We start from the raw sequence: 20,845 nt of genomic DNA, 5'->3' as shown, positions 1-20,845 counted from the left end.
TTTAAATTAAACCTAAAAACGTTCTAAAATTCTTGAACTGTGTATACAAAATGTTCAAAAGATTTAGTATTTACATGTTATTACATGAACAATGTTAATAAACATGGATTGAAAAAACTTAGTTTCGTTACTCTTTTCTTTAGTAATTAATCAGTTTATTATTTATTGTTTTAGAGTGGATTCAAATACGGCATTGCAGGATATGGATGATGCCACTATTCTCTCCGAACTGGAAGCCCAAGGAGAAGAAGTGATGAGGCAGTGGACTTCATTGTTGGGTACATGTCAAACATTGCAGCAAACTAATAATTCAAATACAATTAATAACAATGTGAACAATGGATCGGCCAATAACAATAACCAACCAACCAACGAAATAGGGTGTGTATTTAAAACTTTTATATTGCATTTACTATTTCTAACCGCTTTGTACTGATCGATGGTTTAACGTAATGCTTGTTTCTATAGTAGATACGATTGCATCGAAAACAAATTATACCAAATATTATTTTTTAGACATCTACAAGTATTACGAATAATCGTTTCGCCGCTTTGAAAATAATTTCAGAATTATTTTTAAATATAGATCAGTGTTCCTATCACTATTGGTGTTAATGTACTTCAAGGAAACGCACAATTGTTTATAGCTTGGAAAATGCTTTTTTTGTTTTGTTTTATGTACTTACATTATATGTTGCTTTGCTGTTTATTATTATACACGTTAATGTGTAATACCACACGGTATAAATATGAGTGTATAAAGTGTCGTGTTTCATATTATTAAAGGTTCAGTATAATGTTTAGGTATATAATTCAAAGTACGGGATAAATACTTTATTATTTCACGTCTGCTTTAAATATAGTATATATTCGAAAATTTATGAAACTAATTAAAAACAGTATTTTAAAGTTAATTACTTCATGATGTAGAAACTCCTTTGGAATTATAAACTTTCTAACGTCTTTAATACTTACACGATGTTCGTATTATACAAAATATAAATTATGTAAGAAAAAATTCGAAATACGGAACATATTTGAAAGAAAAATCAACTATAATATTACTACCAGTTGTTCCATATTGTTTCAAAATTTGGAACGACAAATACTTTTGGATTTGTAGACAGTTTTAAAAATAGTGTATTTAATTTTTTCTTTATGTTGAAAAAGTGAAAATATTTCAAGTGTGATTCAGTAAAACTTATGTATAAATTAATTTTGAAAGGAATCTACGAGTATGCTAAAAAAACATTTTTCAAAAGGAAAGTAAAATAGCGACTAGTCTACGTTTTTTATTAGAGGATAAATTATATAGATTTTACTGTTAGACAAGTTTTCGTTTAATTTCTAGGATTGTTAAGGTAAGTTGTATAATACTATGATATTCAGTGTTATTGCTGAGTTTTCTTTGCATAGTTTAACGTTTTTTCGACACACAGGGCGTATTACAAAACTAAAATAAAAAATATTATAAATTTATTTCTGTGATTGGTATTTCCTACGACCGTAGAGGTGACGTAATAATTATTTTCTTATCGTTTCGTACATAAGAATAATTTGCAAATGTTAATCGAAAGCATTTACAATTATCGCTATATGATTTTACGATATACATAATTTCTCAACTTCTTACAAATCTTTTTTTTCATACATATATATAATATTGATGAAAATATTTATCAACTCTTTCAATCAGTCCAAAATCAAATATGTACTTTAGTACATTTTGCGATGTTAGGTGTATTACGTTTGATGCATGATACATGTGTGCACCCGATTACACGAATTTGTGCCGTTTGAGGGGAATATGATTCGATTTAAAATTTAATCGCTAAACGTTATCTATCGTTTTAGCTATACGATACTGAAAATGTATTTTAAAGAAGGTGGATTCGTTTAGCGTGTTATACCTATTCTCTTGAAACTGCATTAATCCTAGGTGCAGGGTGTATGTATGTTCGCTTGGCTTACATAGAATATTTTTATATAAATTTCTACGATATTTATGTCTATGTATAGATATATAATATTAATATTCTAAACAGCAACGATTAATATCATGGTAAGAACGATATGCATTTAATAATCGATAGGGGTGCATAATATACAAAAGAAACATAAATGCAATGATATTAAAACAAAAATATAAATATCATTACATTTATATTCGATGCTCTTTAATTATTTACACATAAAATGTATATAGATGAAAGCAGGTATATTATACTCGTGACATTAAGCGAGGTAGTACTAAAATATAATTCTCTTTAATGAATAGTTTCAGTAACTAATTTGAAAAATTAGTAGAAGTCTTAAGGGTAATTACATACTTTTTACACTTCCGTATAGTATACATTCTTTTTTACATAAGAATAAACAAAAAATTATTGTATTTTAAATGTTTATAGGAAGAATTAGTATAGGAATATATGAAAAATGAATAATGTTGAAGAATTATTGCTTATAATTTTTATTTTTATATTACGAATACTATTTATTAACGACACGAATTTTAATAATTTCTTGTGCGTACGGGTTTACGTTTTCGAACGATGAATGGAAACGAAGTTTTTTTTTAGAAATATGTATCGAACTGGATTAAATGCAATCACTTTAACGAGCACATTTGTGAAGTACGTCAGAGTTTTAGATATGCGCGAAACATTGTTCTATGGTGTACATTCATCCGTATAAAACTACGTCTGCATTCCAGACGTGCAGGTTTCTCTTCAAGTGAGATATCACACTAGTCGGAACGTTCATTTCGAATCAATAACTCCGTAGAAGTTGCTATTATACGTTCATGCGAAAGGGATGTTAGAAACTCCTAACTCATACAAAAATGTTAACGTTGAAGGGATGTAGTATTTCATATTACTTACTCTATAATTAAGTAATGTTAAATTTATTTGAACGTATAGTTTTTACTGCTTTTAGAGCAGAAGTACGATACATACTTCTAAAATATTTCTTTTTATTTCTTGTAGTCCATGTTTAGTAAAATTATTTGCAGTTGAAGATTAGTCTAACTCATAAACACATACATATACTATTTGGCGGTTGAATTAGCATCACTTTACAATTTTTTATTTTTTCTGATTATGAAATAAAACATATTTACGTCATCAGGTTTTCTGATTCGAACTTTGTACTAGTACTTTGTACTAGTACACATACAAAAGACACTGATAATTGACTTCAGTATCAGACTATATTATAATTCCATAGAATTTCTTGACATGAATCATTTAAAAGTGTATTTGCTGAGTTATATAAATGGAAAATTAAAAGTTTCGGGAAAGTATGGAAGTGAAACTATCATTCTGTAATATATGGAAAGAATATGGGTACCCCGGTTACCAAACAAGCGTAAAATTTTTGGTTTCCAACGGAAGCGTTAAACAAGTTACTGTCTTTGCAAATTCGTTTAAACGAACTATTGCCATCGCATTGAAATGAATTGTTATACGTACACGTATATCAGCTCTGAATAACAGTTATAATAGTTTTTCGGTTCTCATAATTGTTTCAACAACTGAAACCGACGTTATAACTGTCTTCAACCCTTGGTTTTCTGTGGCAGGTGTAATGAAAAGTATTATTTACGCAAGCATTTGAATATAATTGTATGCATTTGAATTTGGCGCGCGGCTCACTTTACGCCTCCCACCATGCGCCTACCTTTTCCTCCATTCGCTGACTCAGATCAGTATCATGGCGCAGCCGGCAACACGAGCTTGAAACGCAACGTTTGTAGTAACGCGTGTGCGCTCCTACCGTTCGCACTATTTCTCCGTGGCTCGTTGTTGTACGCGTCGTGTTCTCGTGTATTCGCAATCGACGTTCAGTAGTTCTAAAAAAAACGTGAAGTGTTAAAACAACAGTGAATAATAGAAAGTGTGAAATTAAAAAAGTACATCAAACGCACTGTTTCATGTCTAACACGGAAGTTTTGCCAACAAAAGAGTGTCGCGTCAGCGAATCTTCTAATGGGTAATTTATAGCACAAAACACTAAACAATTTTATTTATCTTTTTTTTCCTCTAAAAAAATATTTTACACGTACGAGAAAAGAAACATTATCAGCGACAATGTGACTGTTCGTAACGTATCGGTTGAATCCTTAGAGATAACATTCTCATCTATAGTAATTTATAGTAAAATACGGCAAAGAAATTGTCACAAATTTGTGACGATAGAAATTAATACCTGTATACCAATTAACAATTTTAAAATAAATTTCGAATAAATTTTGCCTTTTTTTCTTTATGCAAACCTTTGTTACGAACCGTGTGCATCTTATAACAAAGATTTTAATTTAAATAATAATTATGGAAGTAGAATACGCTATTGTACGAATAATTACAGCGATAAAGTATATTTTATAATCAAATTTAATTTTCTGTTTTGTTTGGATCTATTTGACTTCAAAATGATTCGTAATTTTTTCGTATGAAAATATGAAATTGTTCGCAATTCTTGAAACAGAAAAAGTGAAGGTCCAATGGTAAGGTCATTGGAACAGTTTGTTGAGCCAAATAGACCCGAAAAGAACAGTAAGATTAAAATATGCTTTGTATTTTTAGCGAATTTTAAGTGTATATACTTGGAAATACGTTATTAACGTTAAGTTGGCCATTCTGTATTAATTATAATGTATCCGTTTGCTTCTTTAATTGTATGAGGTATTCAAAAATTCATGGTATGAATTTTTCAAACAGCATTCAACGAATAATAAAAGAAAGGATCAAGAAACATGGATCTTAAAATCAACCGTTATGAGGTTATAAAATAAACATATTTTTGCACGCCGAAGAAACTATTTAATATGTCTTCCGGCTATTTGAAAGTGTAATTAAATGTTTTCTCCTTTGTTTCTATCTCTCGGCAACTGTCCTGAATTTTTCGAATTGAAGTATAAAGGAATATTAAAATTACCATACATTCTTAAACAGTTAATTTTTTCCAACACATTTATTAATACTTTTTTATTTAATACGATACATATGTGCAAAGTTTATATCACGAGTTTGCGAATACCCTGTGTACATAGAAAGAGTATCCTTTCAGTACGATATAATCAATTATGATTTATGTAATAACAACCGACCGTAAAGTGTTACGAATTGTTAATGCTTCATTTTTTGAAATAGGTTTCTCATTTACATTTCTCACCTTTTGTCGAGCGTAAACGTAGCTTCGTTATATTTACGGAAAATCCAACTTGTTATGTTCTGTTCCAAGATTACTGCAGGTTTCCATTTATTACACTTATTAAATTATACATTTGTTTTTCCACCGTATCGAATCAGCGTCGAGAAGTAATACAGCTGCTCGTTCCTTATTTATCGATATAGTAGCAGATGTTTTTTCATATTATTAATAATAGTATATCGCACAGTAATTACATCGAATGATACGAATGTTTACCATGCGAACATTGTGATCATGACCTTCCCACAGACTCTACTGCAAGTCCATCTGTATGTCGTGCAATAAAAATACAACCCAACCGGTAAAGGATTATGTTGCAAGAAGGTGTCACGTTTCGCCGCTGCTGAACGACGTAAAATGTTAAATTTACTACAGTAATCTGATTATTCCATTACATTATTTGTTAGACTGAAGCACACCTTATTCTTAATTAACATTTCTTACACGCGATATCAGGTATCCATATTTGTTATTCGTAGTGAGGTCCGTGCCTAGGTATTTTGGTACACGGTGCAATAATGAACTAAGCATTTTTCGGGGGGGTTAAACTGAAGAATTCTAATTCTAAAAATTACATATAGAATAGAAATAATAAGACAGTATTGTCACGATAAAAGAACAAAACCTTCGGGATCGTTCGTATTTAATCAGATATACAGGGTGTTCGACCACCTTTAAGAATAATTTTAATGGGAGATTCTAGAGGTCAAAATAAGACGAAAATCAAGAATACTAATTTGTTAATGGAGGCTTCGTTAAAAAATTATTAATGTTTAAAGTTCCGCCTGTACTGAATTTTTTTCTAGAAAGTTGGTAGGATTTCAGGGATAGATCTCTTCAACAAAAATTATTGTAATTGATCCCCTCAATCGAAAATAATTTTCCCATAACAATTTGAAATTTTTAAATTTTGTCGAAAAATCTGTCCACCTTCCTGAATTTTTTTCTCAACAATGGGTAGGATTTCGAGGGCATGTCTAATGACCAAAAATGATTGTAATTGACCCCTGTAACTAAATATAATTTTTTTAGTATGATTTGAAATTTTTTAATTTCGTCTAAAAATTTCAGTACCTACTCGAATTTTTTTCTCAAAAGTGAGTAGGAATTCAGGGGTATGTGTATTCACCAAAAATGATTGTAATCGAGCCTCGCAACCAAAAATAATTTTTTCAGTATGATTTGAAATTTTTTAATTTTGTCTAAAAATTTCAGTAACTACTCGAATTTTTTTTTCGAAAGTGAGTAGGATTTCGAGGGTATGTCTATTCACCAGAAATGCTTGTAATTGACCCCTGTAACTAAATATAATTTTTTTAGTATGATTTGAAATTTTTTCTGGAAAGTGAGTAGGATTTTAGGGGTACGTGTATTCATAAAAAATGATTGTAATCGAGCCTCGCAACCAAAAATAATTCTTTCAGTATGATTTGAAATTTTTTAATTTCGTCTAAAAATTTCAGTACCTATTCGAATTTTTTTCTCGAAACTGAGTAGGATTGCGGGGGTATGTGTATTCATAAAAAATGATTATAATTGAACCCCGCAACCAAAAATAATTTTTTCAGTGTGATTTGAAATTTTTTAATGTAATTTTGTAATGACTTTAACGAAGCCTCAGTTAAGAAATTGATATTCTTGATTTTCGTCTTATTTTGGCCTCTAGAATCTCCCATTAAAATTTTGCACAGGGGTGGCCGAACACCCTGTATAGTCATGAAATTCGATACCCTTTTGTCGATACTTTCTTCGGTCATTCCGAACGTAGAAAATAACAGTAAATGATAGATACTACGATGCGTATAAAACAGTTTTTCCGTAATTTGTCTTACACTCGACGTGTCGTCTACAATATGAGATTTATTTCGAATTATTTTATTTGTAGATCCCTTGTAATTTGTAATTATTTAATTGCGCTTCTCATTGTGTATGCTGCATGCACAATTATCTGGTTTGCGTGATGAGAATTTGGAGGATTGATAATGAGTTTTTCCTTCCTTTAGTCGTTCGTAGTTTTCTCTAATCTGTAATGTATTAGAAACGTAGCAAATTGAGCACTCGTAGATAGTACTTTGAGTATTATGTTTTAATGGAAATTTCTTTTACCTTGGTACAATTTTCTTTAACAATCGTAAACGTAGAATCACAAAGTATCGAATAGCATTAAGAACCTTTGGAATGAGAAATTATATTTTTATTACTTGAACTGATTTTATAGGAATTTGAAGAATCACGTTACCGGTAAAGTTTGAACGTGTCATTGTGTTTTGCGCTTTCTTTCATTAACCCTTTCGAGTGACTAACTATTACTGCTATAAAATGTTTCGTTTAATTAATTTAATCTTTATACACGCATTTCATACTGTTCGTACAAAACTAACAAAACGTTAAACCGAACTTCGGAAATTAACAATTAGCGCCAGAGATCTTATTCGCTTTCTACGAGCATTTGTCCAAACACAAATTTTCCGTGTTTTATATCTTCTTCTCGTTGTTCGTTAAATGCATCGAAGGTAGTTTGGTATTAATATACGCATAGAATTTATTGTTAACGCCTCGATCGAATTTGTCGTTTTACTTACAAGATTACTACATTGTTTAGTTACAAAATTATTTGCTACGGTTACTGGATAATGTTCCTTGGAATATTAGATGTTATTTGTGGTGTTCGTGTGTAACGATGCTCCACCGCAGTTCAGTCGAGAAGCTAGACATTGGGATGCGCGTCTCTACGGTAAATCGATAGTGCGTACAGAAGCAATTGCTTTCTCCCTAAATAACCAATTGGACACCGAGAACTAAATTCACTCAATTATTATTTACGTGCTCCGATAATGAACTATTTATCGATCCATTGTTTTAATATTTTCAATTTTATTTGTAATTTCAATTACGTTCTATAGTCGTTCTGCGATTCCTGCATATTTATTTACTCATGAAAGACAGAGTGTTCGGCCACACCTGGGAAAAATTTTAATGGGGGATTCTAGAGGCCAAAATAAGACGAAAATCAAGAATAACAATTTCTTGACTGAGGCTTCGTTAAATAGTTATTAACAATTAAATTCAAAAATTTCAAATCGTACTGGAAAAATTATTTTCGGTTGCGGGGGTCAATTACAATCATTTTTGGTGTATAAACATACCCCCGAAATCCTACCTACTTTCTAGAAAAAAATTCAAGAATGTGTGTAATTTTTCAACGGAAAAAAAAAATTTCAAATCATTCTGTAAAAATTATTTTCGTCTGCGGGGGTCAATTACAATCATTTTTGGTCATTACACATACCCCCAAATTCCTACGCATTTTCGAGAAAAAAAATTCCTTACCGAAAATCTAATCAGGTGCCTTTCGACGAAAAAAAAAATTTGATATCGTTCTGGAAAAATTATTTTCGGTTGCGGGGGTCAATTACAATAATTTTTGGTGTATAGACATACCCCCGAAATCCTACCTACTTTCTAGAAAAAAATTCAAGAATGTGTGAAATTTTTCGACGGAAAAAAAAAATTTCAAATCATTCTGTAAAAATTATTTTCGTCTGCGGGGGTCAATTACAATCATTTTTGGTCATTACACATACCCCCAAATTCCTACGCATTTTCGAGAAAAAAAATTCCTTACCGAAAATCTAATCAGGTGCCTTTCGACGAAAAAAAAAATTTGATATCATTCTGGAAAAATTATTTTCGGTTGCGGGGATCAATTACAATCATTTTTGGTGTATAGACATACCCCCGAAATCCTACCTACTTTCTAGAAAAAAATTCAAAAATGTGTGAAATTTTTCGACGGGAAAAAAAAATTTCAAATCATTCTGTAAAAATTATTTTCGTTTGCGGGGGTCAATTACAATCATTTTTGGTGAATACACATACCCCCGAAATCCTGCGCATTTTTGAGAAAAAAATTCAGTACGGGCGAAACTTTAAACGTTAATAACTTTTTAACGAAGTCTCAATCAACAAATTGGCATCCTTGATTTTCGCCTTATTTTGGTTCCTAGAATCTTCCATTAAAATTTTTCCCAGGGGTGATTGAACACCTTGTATAACGGCCCAAAAGTGATACAAACACCGCTACAATTGCCGGATGTTAATGTCATCGAACACCTATGTCATAAATTAGAAAAAAAATTTGATTACGTAATATTTTTAATAAGCAAGACCTTAAGGTCGCATTACAAGAGGAATGGAACAGTATTTTGTCTGAGTTTTGCAAAAATTTAGTTCAATCAGTTCCAAGACGATTACGAGCTGTTGAAACCAGTGGAGGTTATCCTACGAAATATTAAAATGCAGTTTATATCATTTTATTAATACGCTTTGTTAGCAATAACAATAAGTTGTTTCATATGTACGATTTTTAGTGACAGATGATTTCAGTACACCATTTTCAAATATGAATTTGTTAATAATAAATAAAGCTTTTTATGTATAATTATTACGCATTGGACAAAGACACATTAATGTTATTATGTGAAAATTTTCTTCATTCTAAATGCATAAAAACAATGTTTTTCGAGTAGATATCTACTAAGTATCACAGCGAATGATTTTAAGTGGCATTATACAGGGTGTTCGGTCTCCCTTGGAAAAAATTTTAATGGAGGAGTCTAGAGGCCAAAATAAGACGAAAATCAAGAATACCAATTTGTTAATGGAGGCTTCGTTAAAAAGTTATTGACAATTAAATTCAAAAATTTCAAGTCGTTCTGGAAAAATTATTTTCGGTTGCGGGAGTCAATTACAATCATTTTTCATGAATAGACATATCCCAGAAATCCTATACACTTTCGAGAAAAAAATTCCTTACCGAAAATATAATTTCGGACCAAAAATGTCACTGGAAAATTTCTTGCATATCTTTAAAATCTCATAACTTCTGAACGGATTGAAGGATTTTAATGTTTCAAACGGCAAACAACGCGTATTTTGTCTAGGAATATGTAGACATTCTGACAATATTGAAAAAGTTGTCCCTTGACCACGTAAAGTGAGGAAAAGCCCATAAAAATGGTCCAATTTTCAAACTGCCATAATTCCTGCAATAGTGAATATATTTCAATGAAATTTTTTTCTGAAGTAGACCACATAGGTACCTACAAAATCGTATTAGGCAACTTTTTTGTAGGGCGTCAAACAAATTTACTAAAAATGAAAAAAGAATTTTTAAGAAAAATCGTCAGGTGCCTATATTTTCCGATGAAAAACAAAAATTTGAAATCGTTCTGGAAAAATTATTTTCGGTTGCAGGGGTCAATCACAATCATTTTTGGTGAATAGACATACCCCCGAAATCCTACTTAATTTCTAGAAAAAAATTCAAGAATGTGTGAAATTTTTCGACGGAAAAAAAAATTGCAAATCGTTTTAGAAAAATTATTTTCGGTTGCGGGGGTCAATTATAATCATTTTTGGTGAATAGACATACCTTCGAAATCCTGCGCATTTTCGAGAAAAAAATTCAGTACGGGCGAAACTTTAAACGTTAATAACTTTGTAACAAAGCCTCCATCGACAAATTGGTATTCTTGATTTTCGTCTTAGTTTGGCCTCTAGAATCCCATATTAAAATTGTTCCCAGGGTTGGCCGAATACCCGTATACAAATATTTTCAAAGTGAAACATTAATAATTAAACATTCTACATATTCTAGAATATGGTAAAAAAGACTTATAGTTTCCATAATTTCAACCATTTTATACATTTGAAATGGAAAATGAAAATAAATTCTTAATTAATAAATAAATGTGACGAGTATGATGACTAAAATAGTGAAGCTTCTTTACCCGGTTAATCAAACAAACAATCGCGTTGTTGAATATACTGGTGTCTCTGTCAGAATGGTAATCAGAATTCGGAAAGAAAGTTCTGATTCTGGTGAAGATACATTACTAAGGTCACCAAGAGAAAAGCGACCAAGGAGAAATGAAAAAAGAAGAAAACAGAAAAATGATAAGGAATACCATTCATGAATTTTATATTGAAAAGAAATTGTTCCAAGCGAACTGAAATTATTAGCTAAAAATATGTGATATCAGTAAAGAAGAGGCAACGATATTAGACAAATTTTAATTGAGAAATCTAGTAGAAGACTGCATTCCATGTTTTCTGAGAAGGGCTCTAAAATATGTTGCTTTTCCTATCATCGTTGGTGCTCTGTTACAATGGCTGAGCATTTTTCAAAAAGTATCGACATCTTTAGTTGTGCCGTGCGATGCAATAAAATTCACTAACACTTCGTAAATAAAATCTTTAGAAATATTGTCAGTTGGCTTGCGTCGTAGTTATCCGTGCTTTCATCCAAGCAAAGAGAATAATATAATTTGATAAAAGATTTTTAAAATTACTTTACACTTAATTCTCGATAACGATTACTCTGCGTGATATTGTTTGTTGCGATAACAGCACCGTTTGATATCGTTCAACGGCTGTTGCAATATTCAATGCTTTAGCCATTTCAATTGCACATTTTTTAATTACATTGCCATCGCTATAACATTTTTTTGCACGTGCAATTTCTATCGATACAACGTACACAAAATCTTGCTCTTGTTGACTTTGGAACTTTTGGGAAGGTTTTGGTAATTTATTTCCAATCAAATGTGTAATTAATTCTATTTTTCCTGATATGAATAGATTTTCATGATTATAATTTTATAATTATGTAATAATTTTATAAACCATGTTATAACGTCGTAATACATTAACTTCTTATGGAGTCGTGTATATTTTCTTAAATAGTTTAATTTTTTTCCACAAGGTAATATACAGGGTGTTCGACCACCTCTGGGGAAAATTTTAATGGAAGATTCTAGAGGCCAAAATAAGACGAAAATCAAGAATACTAATTTGTTGATGGAGGCTTCGTTAAAAAGTTATTAACGTTTAAAGTTTCGTCCGTACTGAATTTTTTTCTCGAAAATGCGTAGCATTTGGAGGGTATGTGTAATGATCAAAAATTATTGTAATCGACCCTTGCAACCGAAAATAATTTTTTTAGAACGATTTGGAAAATTTTTTTTTTGCCGAAAAATTTCAGCACATAACCCAATTTTTTTCTCGAAAATGGATAGGATTTCGGGGGTAGGTGTATTCACCAAAAATGGTTGCATTTGACCCCAGAACCTAGAAATAATTTTTCCAAAAAGATTTAATTTTTTTTTCCGCCGAGAAATGTAGGCACCTACCCCCTGTCGATTTTTCTTAAAAATTCGTTTTTCATTTTTAATAAAATTGTTTGACGCCCAATAGAAAAGTTGTCTAATATTTTTTTGTAAGTACTCATGAGCTCTAGTTCAGAAAAAAGTTTCATTGAAATACGTTCACTATTGTAGGAGTTATGGTTGTTTGAATATTGGACTCTTTTTATGGGGTTTTCTCACTTTACGGGGTCAAAGATCAACTATTCGAATATTTTTGCAATTTCTACATATTCTTCGCTAGAATATGCGTTGTTTGCATTTTAAAAGATTAAAATCGTCGGATTCGTTCAGGAATTATGATATTTTAAAGATTTGCATAAAATTTCGAAGAAGCATTTCTGGTCTCACATTAGATTTTCGGTAAGGAAGTTTTTCCTCGAAACTGGGTGGGATTTCGGGGATATGAGTATTTACCAAACATGATTGTAATTGACCCCCGCAAACGAAAATAATTTTTCCAAAAAGATTTGAAATTTTTTTTTCGCCGAAAAATTTAGACACCTACCCCCTGTCGATTTTGCTTAAAAATTCGTTTTCCATTTTTAATAAATTTGTTTGACGCTGTACGGAGATTTTGTCTAATACTGTTTTGTAGATATCCATGAGCTCTACTTCAGAAAAAAATTTCATTGAAATATATTCACTATTGTAGGAGTTATGATCGTTTGAAAGTTAGGCCATTTGTATGGAGTTTTTCTCACTATACGGGGTCAAGGAACAACTTTTCGAATATTTTTGCGACTTTTACATGTCCCCCAATAAAATACGCGTTGTTTGCCTTTTTAAAAATTAAAATCGTCCAATCCGTTCAGAAATTATGACGTTTTAAAGATACGCATGAAATTTTGGAGAGGCATTTCTGGTCTCATATTAGATTTTCGATAAGGAAATTTTTTCTCGAAAATGCGGAGGAATTCTGAGATATGTGTAATGACCAAAAATGATTGTAATCGACCCTTGCAATCGAAAATAATTTTTTTAGAAGAATTTAAAAAAATTTTTTTTCGACGAAAAGTGTCAGTAGAATGTTCCTGGTCAGACATTATGTTTTCGGTAAAAAAAAATTTTTCTTGAAAGTGGGTAGGATTTCGGGGGTATGTGTATTCCACAAAAATGATTGTAATTGATCTGCACAACCAAACATAATTTTTTCAGAATGATTTGAAATTTTTTAATTTAACTTTTTAATAACTTTATAACGAAGCTTCAGTCACGAAATTAATATTCTTGATTTTCGTCTTATTTTGGCCTCTAGAATCTCCCATTAAAATTTTTCTCAGGGTTAGCTGAAAACCCTGTGCATATACATCTTGTTACATATCTTCTTAGTAACCAATAACGTCCTTTGTAGCATGTTTTAGTTTTTTTTAATCGTTTCATTAGAATTAACGTTTATTCGATGATTTTTTTGACAAAATGTTTAAAATAATTATAATTTTGGGTCTCTGGTTTATTACAATGTTTCAACCACATTCTATGATTCTTCACAGAAAAAATATTTTACCATTCTTGAAAGTAACAAAGGCAAGTGCTGGAAAGTGTCATTTTATTAACAATAATACCAGAGATTTTCACACGGTCCTCTTATTGTTAGTATAATTGTAAGGAGCGGATGTTCATTGAATTAAAGGTTGCTGCTCACATGGTTTTTTATGTCATTTTCTGTTTGTTGTGTTTGTTTTTTTTTTGCGTTGTCCTTTAAGCCTACAAGAAAATGTAATTGCGTTGTGGTCAAGCTCATTTGATAGTACAAATCGTTGCAATCTCGTTCGCTTTTCTACCATAGAAATTACAAAGTATAAATTTCATGACAAACGTTTAGCAAAACGATATTTATGCAAAAATGAAATTAATTCATGTTAAGTGGCCAATCAAGCATTCATTGATCAAATCCAAAAAACAGTTTCGATCTTTTCCGAAGATCCTTTTCGATAGAATTTTTTTAAATTAATACAATAACGTTTGTTTAAAAAAATCGTCTTAAGTAGGATTAATATAAACTTACAATAACAGGTTACGAGTGAGAAATTGCAACAAATGAGTTGATAAAATCCAAAATGTCAGTATTTTAAAAATGGACATAATGCTGGTGACCAACGATTGCAGAAATATCCATCGGTTTAAACTTATTTCCATAAAGTAGACTGTACTATGCATGCAGCATGCAATCTTTATTTCCGTCTTATTGGTCTTGAAATGGACTTTGGTTTACATTGTTCACATTGCACTTCTGTTTTACATCCTAACTTAACCTACTTACAATTCCACCATAATATTTTCATTCACTCTTAATCTAATCTTACATCCCTACTGTCTTTCTTTTCTTTTATCTTTTTTCTATTGGCCTTAGTCAGTCGATTGCTCCCTAATTAACAACAATTGCTATCGATGGAATTGCAAGTGTAGATAACGAATCTCGACAAGCATAGAAAATTATATAAAAATATTAATAATCGTGAACGACCGTGAACATTCTATAAGATAATAAAAAAATTTTTTATTGGATTTGATCGATAAATGGTTCATTCGCTGTGAAATGAGAGTGTATTTAATAGATTTCACGTTACTTTGCGAATTAAATACACAAAACGTAAACGGAAAATATTTCTGCGACAAGTAATGCCTGAGCGCTAGCGGTGCTTGAAATTTTCGATAAAAAGCAAGACTCTAGCTCGTTAAAGTTAAAACTTACGGGATAAAAACCTGCCATTTAGTTGGCAATTACGTGAAACGTGATCGTGTTGTATCTGTGCGATGCGAAAAAGGATTCGGTAAACCCGTGCAGCGAAATCGTTAACGCCTAAATGCGAGTCTCCCTCCGTTCAGAGAATACGTCGTAGAAAGTATAAGAAGCAAAATTTTTAATCAAAATAAAAATTAAAAAAAAAACAAAAAAAAAAACTGAAAGACGTAAATTCAGCGATAGTATTTTGTGTTCTAGCGCGCTAATAAAGCGAGTGAAGCAATTGCAAAGCCCCGATGAGGACTCCGCGGGTGGGGACTACTACCAGCTGACATATCCTAACTAGCGACTACAACCCTCCGGCCCTTCTCTGTCGACTAGCGAAACCACGCTAATCGCAGCGACTAAGTCGGAATAGCGTTGAGAACACGGACGTACACTTAGGCAGGGACAGAAATCAGGCATACGAGATGAGCATTTCCGACAGAGGAGAGACATAACGAAAAAGTAAACCGAGTGAGAGGAGAGATCGAGAGCGAGAGCGAGAAAGAGAGAAAGAGAAAGAGAAAGACACACACACACACACACAGAGAGAAAAATGAAGAAACGGCGAAAGTATATATGTCGAATGCATGCATGAATTACCTGTTAACGTCGTTCCGTGACCATACGAACGATTCTTCCAAATAAACCGATGTATTTATGATACACACGTATACAATCGTTGAGTAACAGAATGCTAGCACAAGCAGGCGACGAACGACGATGATAATGATGATAATAACGATGATAACAAATAGCATGGATGATAGAGATTATTTTTCCAATTTCATACGAGTCTCCGTCACGTCCGATAACTTTCGTCCTTGTCAAAGTTCCAAATCTGAACCGTTTTTTTCGGTCCGATTTATTGTCCTTTCTTTCGGTATGTTTTCTAGCCTCGTAGCCGCTCCAAATTAATCAAGTCGCTTTTATCGATAATATATAGAAGTATATAATTACGTCATAATATTCGTACACGAAGTTTCGATGTCATTATTATGTATACGAATATGCTAATTATTATCGTAGGCTGCGAATAAGCGGTGCTAATCGAAGAATAATTAACGAAACGCTCTGCGCCGCGATGGATCAATTAAAAAAAAAAAAAGTGATCGAACGACGCCCCAGTGTTCGATTTACGCATCGGTCTTCGGTTTCCACACTTTCTGGCATTCCTTGTTTGTATTCTCCTGAACAAGCATGTTTGCGAACACACTATTGCCGCACGATTGCTTCTTTAAATTGCTTCTTTTCACTGTGATTTAGTTTTCTTTTCATTGTTTCCGTAAACTATACATGAAGCACACTTCCATTATAGATATACATATAGGTAAACGCGAAGTAATGCCAAATATTATCTTTTATTTTCTCTTTGTCTTAATTGTATATTAATGTTACCGTAGTTTTTATAAGAATCGTTTCGACGATAGATTGCAATATGATCGTGATCGAACGTAATTGTACAATTATTTAATAATGAATTTCGTGCTCGGTTAGCACGATGTTTTTGATTCCTATCGTTCTGCATTATAGATATTTACTTTGCAACTGATTTCATTATATGTACATAATAATGTTCTATGTATATTTGATAGATCGTGGATTCCCGAAGCGTAATACAATTACTCTCTATTTTTCCTTGCGAGATGTAATTTGCAATAATAAGAATTAATCGTGTTATTATAAAATACATATGTTAATATACATCCCCTCTATACGCGTACTCGAGATACATTTGTGCTAACAAAGAAGCGAGTACCTTGCAACCAAAGTATCAGTTCCCAGCCAATCGGAGTTGGACCTGGATATCTTTCATAAGCAGTATTGTCTTGTTATAAGTTGTCATTCCCATTTCGTTGTAAGTAGTCTGGTTATCCCTTCCACTGGTTTTGCAGTTTGCCGCGGTGAATGCGACAGACTGCGAATGAATGAGACCGGAGAGTCGACAGGCCATAAAATTCGCTTGAGAACCTCGGTGCACGTTCGCAGTCGATCGCACTCGCCACGGCAAACAACAAAGGCTTGTAAAATAGAGGACTGTTTCGTTAAGCCGCGTCCCCACTGAGTCGGCTTTTGCCGATCGGCATTGCCGAAAATTGCGTCTCCACTGCGTCGGCATTTGTCACCTAGCACGGCCGATCGGCGCCCTAAGTACTTCTCGGCAAAGCCAAACACTCTAAAGCCTGCATCGTCTCGGATAGCATGGCTTGAAAAGCCGAAAGGCATACCGACGAGTCGATCGGCACGATGTCGGTAACCATCAAAAGAGATCGTGCCAAGACCGGGAATTAACTTTTGTTGCTTCTGTATTCCCAAAAAACAAACAAAAACAATGCAGAGTGCATCAGTCAAGTAGTCTGTTGAGTCCTCAACGTACAGAGATTCATGTCAATATCGTTCCAAAACCATCATCGAGATACAAAGATACAATTTTATTACAAAAATTAAGGTGATCTTAATTCTTCATTAAATAAAAAGATTTTTGCCAATTTTTTCGTTCACCATTTGTTGTCACATAATTACCGAGTAACTTTTATTGGAAAATTTTTTGTCAGTTTATCTAGAATGTTTGAAACAATCGAATTAATCACTGGAGTACATAGAATATAGGGTTAAAGAATAAAAAATTAACACTTATTTGAATTTTTTCATTAAATATATTTTTTAAATCAATTATATATTATATTATGCCTACATCTGAATCAGAGTCAGTATTCGTATCTGATTGAAGACGCGATTCATCTATTATTATACAGGGTGAGGCATACGAACTAGTTCCCATGATTTTCCAGCCCCTTTCGATGATCTGACAAAAAAATGTTTCCTATTGAAGTTAATCAGTATCTAACCGACAAGAAACTGCAGTTGCTTAAATTCAAAAACAAATTAATTTCTGACCTGACCAAATTAAGCCCTGATCATAGTCTAAGGACCTTAGCTACTCGTATTTCTGTCAATTCCCTTGTTTCGGAAGCTGAAACATGTAAACATTGAGTTTTCGACCTCGCTATATCGTAGCCCGAACTGTATATGTACAGGGTGTTCGGCTAACCTTGGGAAAAATTTTAAAGGGAGATTCTAGAAGTCAAAATAAGACGAAAATGAAAAATATCAATTTCTTGACTGAAGCTTCGTTAAAAAGTTATTAAAAAATTAAATTTAAAAATTTCAAATCATTCTGAAAAAATTATGTTTCGTTGCGCAGATCAATTACAATCATTTTTGTGGAATACACATACCCCCGAAATCCTACCCACTTTCGAGAAAAAAATTCGAATAGGTACTGAAATTTTTAGACGAAATTAAAAAATTTCAAATCGTACTAAAAAAATTATTTTCGGTTACAAGGATCGATTACAATCATTTTTGGTCATTACATATATCCCCGAAATCCTACGCATTTTCGAGAAAAAAATTTCTTACCAAAAATCTGATGTGAGACCAGAAATGTTTCCTTGAAATTTCATTCGAATCTTTAAAATGTCATAACTCCTGAACGGATTGGACGATTTTAATTTTTAAAAAGGCAAACAACGCGTATTTTATTGGGGAATATGTAGAAGTCGCAAAAATATTTGAAAAGTTGATCCTAGACCCCGCAAAATGAGAAAAACCCCATAAAAATGGTTCAATTTTCAAACGACCATAACTCCTATAATAATGAGTGTATTTTATTGAAACTTTTTTCTGAAGTAGAGCTTATGGATATCTATAAAAAAGTATTATACAAAATCTTCGTACAGCGTCAAACAAATTTATTAAAAATGAAAAACGAATTTTTAAGAAAAATCGACGGGGTGCTTAAATTTTTCGGCGAAAAAAAATTTCTAATCGTTCTGCAAAAATTATTTTCGGTTGCGGGGGTCAATTAGAATCATTTTTAGTGAACAGACATACCCTCGAAATCCTAACCATTTTCGAGACAAAAATTCCTTATTGAAAATCTAATGTGAGACCAGAAATGCTTCTTCGAAATTTTATGCAAATCTTTAAAATATCATAATTCCTGAATGAGTCCGATGATTTTAATCTTTCAAAATGCAAACAACGCATATTCTAGCGAAGAATATGTAGAAATTGCAAAAATATTTGAATAGTTGATCTTTGACCCCGTAAAGTGAGAAAACCCCATAAAAAGAGTCAAATTTTCAAACGACCATAAGTCCTAGAATAGTGAATATATTGCAATGAAATTTTTTTCTCAAGTAGAGCTCATGGTTACCTACAAAAAAGTATTAGATAACTTTTCTATAGGGCATCAAACAAAATTACTAAAAATCAAAACCGAATTTTTAAGAAAAGTCGATAAAGGGGTAGCTTATATTTTTCGACGGGGAAAAAAAATTTCAAATCGTTCTGAAAAAATTATTATCGTTTGCAGGGGTCAATCACAATCATTTTTGGTGAATAGACATACCCTCAAAATCTGGCGCATTTTCGAGAAAAAAATTCAGTACAGGCGAAACTTTAAACGTTAATAACTTTTTAACAAAGCCTCCATCAACAAATTAGTATTCTTGATTTTCGTCTCATTTTGACCTCTAGAATCTCCCATTAAAATTTCATTCAGGGATGACCGAACATCCTGTATATGGGTAGTTGGGGACTAAACTAATAACTCTTGAACTATTCAATTTTTCACCTAAAGCCTCTAATATTTTTTTCAAAAGGATACGAAGATGCATCGATTTATGAAAACAAAACAAACAATACAATTTTACTAAAGAAATCAAGGTGATCTTAATTTTGTATTGAATAAAAAAATTGTTATAATGAGGAAAATCAACATCGTTTACGAAAGAGATTTTGCGTTTCACTATTAATCGAATGAGAATGAAATAGTTTTGTCACGTAGACGTGCATAGCAGTGGCACGTCTCGACGCGTCGCGACGCAGTGAAGACGCAGCTTTATAAGTTGCTCTTGCTCCCCGAACGGGCGACTAATAAGGAAACAATATGTATTCTTGAGAAATACAAGTCGTGGGCTAATGTTACACTCTAAAACTCTTCGGTATACTCGGTATACCTATAACTCCTGGTGAAAAGTTTTCGACCAGACGCATTAAGATGAATTTATGAAGAATATTCGTGTTTCTAATGGACTGTACATGGTCCTGATCTCTTGGGTCGCCATAAAGAGCGAACTTCAGGCTGAGTATGCGCCAAACGATCCGTAAAACGCATGCCTCTGTCAAGTGGCCAGCTCTTGACGTGATATTTGCTCGTTGAAAATTTCGAACGTTAGAAGAACACCAGTCGAGTAGCAAAGCCACATCTGTCGATCTTTGGCGCGCATACACCGTATGCACGATTCTCCCCATGTTTAAAGGCGGTTCAGCTGCCCAACCTATTTCATCGGATCTATCCATCTGAGCACAACGTACCGTTTATTGACCGTGCTTCCAATGTTTGTTCAAACTTTTTATTTCGATAGTATGGCGTTAACAGAGAACCTACACCTCTGCTAGGGACGCTCTTTAGTTTCCTATTTTCTTGATCAGTTTAGTTTGTGCGTCTGGACGCGTGTAGGAAATTCCACCTTTAGAGCCTCTGGAGTATCCTGTCACTTATTCCATACCTCTCGAGAACTTGAAATATCTAACTTGCAAGAGAAGGGACGTCGATCCCTACTCTGAAAAGGTTTCCTATTACCGTCCCATGCGACATAGCCCCCTCAGTCTTAGGATACACATACAC

General features: G+C 32.6%; 1 protein-coding gene across 12 annotated transcripts in view; it reads left to right on the top strand.

The window, feature by feature from the left end:
• Positions 1-20,845, top strand: part of LOC143344134 (uncharacterized) — a 120,643-nt gene that overhangs the window by 49,202 nt on the left and 50,596 nt on the right. For all 12 annotated transcript variants that reach the window (XM_076769865.1, XM_076769862.1, XM_076769856.1 and 9 more), the window contains one exon: positions 175-381. In XM_076769865.1, coding sequence (XP_076625980.1) covers positions 175-381 — 207 coding nt within the window. The remainder of the gene's footprint in view (positions 1-174; positions 382-20,845) is intronic.

Source organism: Colletes latitarsis, chromosome 7 (genome assembly GCF_051014445.1).
Source record: "Colletes latitarsis isolate SP2378_abdomen chromosome 7, iyColLati1, whole genome shotgun sequence".
NCBI classification, from domain to species: Eukaryota; Metazoa; Arthropoda; class Insecta; order Hymenoptera; family Colletidae; genus Colletes; species Colletes latitarsis.
The sequence above is the reverse complement of the archived record's forward strand: the minus strand, read 5'-3'. Positions and strand labels throughout refer to the sequence as shown.